At 46.0% G+C, this 2143-nt stretch overlaps 1 protein-coding gene across 1 annotated transcript; it reads left to right on the top strand.

Moving 5' to 3' along the window:
- The first annotated feature begins 999 nt into the window (after positions 1-999).
- On the top strand, positions 1000-2135 carry PV09_09839 (uncharacterized protein). Its single transcript, XM_016363987.1, has 2 exons — positions 1000-1394; positions 1451-2135. The coding sequence occupies exons 1-2, from the start codon at positions 1077-1079 to the stop codon at positions 2114-2116; spliced, it is 984 nt and encodes a 327-aa protein (XP_016208185.1). The 5' UTR covers positions 1000-1076; the 3' UTR covers positions 2117-2135.
- The last annotated feature ends 8 nt before the right edge of the window (positions 2136-2143 follow it).

The following is a 2143-nucleotide window of genomic DNA, read 5'->3' on the forward strand; positions in this document are numbered from 1 at the left end:
GCGCAGAGTTTCGCGCACCTTCTCCTCAAGTGCTGGTACAGCTTCCCCGGATTATCTGAACAAATTGTTTACATGTTAGATACTATTCATATCCTCAAAATCTATAACAGACACTTTTCCGTTGGATAGCAATTCCTCCAAAGTCGAGCCATCAAGGTCTGACTTGAGACAACCTGGCTAATTTCTGCACCCATTTTGTGAGGCGGGGTTGTAGTTGAGTTGGATTGTGGAGTAGAACTAGAGCGCGGGCCAAATTTGCCGAGACCTAAGCCTGGGAGACACAAGTCGAGAGCGCTTAATGCGAGACTTTTATCGGATAATGGATTGTTTTTCTATTTTCTACGCATCCTTTGGATTTCACCCAGTGTGGCTCAGCAATCTTGCAGGGGAGATGCGGATTTGAAGTTAGATCTACCAATGCACGAACCAATGGCCTTGCGATGATCATGGCTTACTGCTGCCATGTTTTGTTTCAAAGCTCAAGAAATGGTGAAAGCAGAAAAAAAGCCGTGGCTCTTGCTAGACAGCAGATGATATTCAACTTCCATGTGTCTAGTGCTATCTGTTCAGCCGTTGAGTCTCGAAGAAATACACAATTTACATCGGAAGGCGAACACCGTCGAATGCGCGCTCGGGTGTGCGGTTCCGATGCAGATGTCAGCAGGAACTTGGTGCTTGGACGATGAAGTTACAATTGCTCACCCTAGAAGCATCAGGCGTCGCACTAATTAAGGACATAGAGACCTGGTTCTTGCTACATGAGCTAATTAGGACTGCTGGTCACAGGAATGCAAGTAGCTTTAGTATAGACTCTAAATAATTATTTTAAGAAAATATTGCTTTGCACTCAGTGAGCTATAGTCTTTCTCCAGGAGCGGCACCGCCTCCATGGACATGCAAGGTACTCCGTGCTGCCCCGCCGACAGGATTCCCAAAACTGGGACCCACCAGACCCTTGTAAAGCTTTACAGCGTTCTATGTAAGACAAAAGGCGTTACTTTCCTCTCCATTTTGCCTTCATTAGCATCAGCAATAGTTACTACATCTTAAGCTACTTGTTCTTTCATACCTACACCATGGCTCCTTTTTGTGGCTGGTTATTACCTCTCCTGCTGACTGTAGCGCTTGCAGATGCAGCCGAGATCCATACGATAAGAGTAGGATTTGCAGGAAGCTATGTTTTTGATCCAATAATAACAATTGCGGATGTTGGGGATCTAGTCGTCTTTAAGTTCTTCCCAACTAACCACTCAGTTGTCCGTGGCGAGTATACGGGATCTGAGGCCTGCGGGAGCAGTCAATGCAACCCCTGCGTACCATACGAATTAATCCACCCGGGTCAAACAGGGTTTCACTCCCAAAATTTCCTTACACAAACAGCTTCAAGTGGAGATGTATTCTTCCCTACCATTCCATTCCTGCTTGCTAAGGATTACTAATAGCATGATAGGCTCCATCTTTCAATATAACCATTGGAGACAACTTCCCTATATGGTTCTATTGTTCAGCTCTTGATTCATGCCATCCGAACGGAATGGTTGGGGTAATTAATCCTGCTGAAGGCCAATCTATTGATACACAGAAATCTGCAGCAATAAGTGCAGAATACCAGCTCCTTCCAGGCCAGTCATGGCCAGCAGAAGGTACTAGTCCAGGCTCGCAACCAAGTTCAACATCTTCCGTATCTAAGAACCTGGAGAGCCAGAAGGTATCAGGCAGTGCCATTGCCGGTATAGTCATTGGTATCTTACTGGCAATAGTACTCACAGTTGCTATGGTCTTTGTTATAAGGCGAGCAAAACAGGGAAATGCCCAGAAGGATCCAGAAGATTCCATGTCCTTAACTGAACGCGACGATGAGGAACAGACGGTCCCTGTGGCAATGGAATTTGAGCCAGCAACGCCCCGCATCCAGAGTGATCTTGTCAGACCTCTCTCCTCAACACCATCACTTCAGCAGAACAAGTCTGTACAACGGATCTTTTACAAATACCCATTTATTGAGAAACCACTGGTGGCTCCAACGGGTCATCCTGCATTTAGATCAGAAGCATCCAGGGACACCGCAAATGAGCTAAGGGGAGAAGAGGCTTTCATCGCTAGGGCTTCAAGATGAACATTTAGATCACTTCTTCTTCTTCTT

This window comes from Verruconis gallopava, assembly GCF_000836295.1.
Source record: "Verruconis gallopava strain CBS 43764 unplaced genomic scaffold supercont1.277, whole genome shotgun sequence".
NCBI classification, from domain to species: Eukaryota; Fungi; Ascomycota; class Dothideomycetes; order Venturiales; family Sympoventuriaceae; genus Verruconis; species Verruconis gallopava.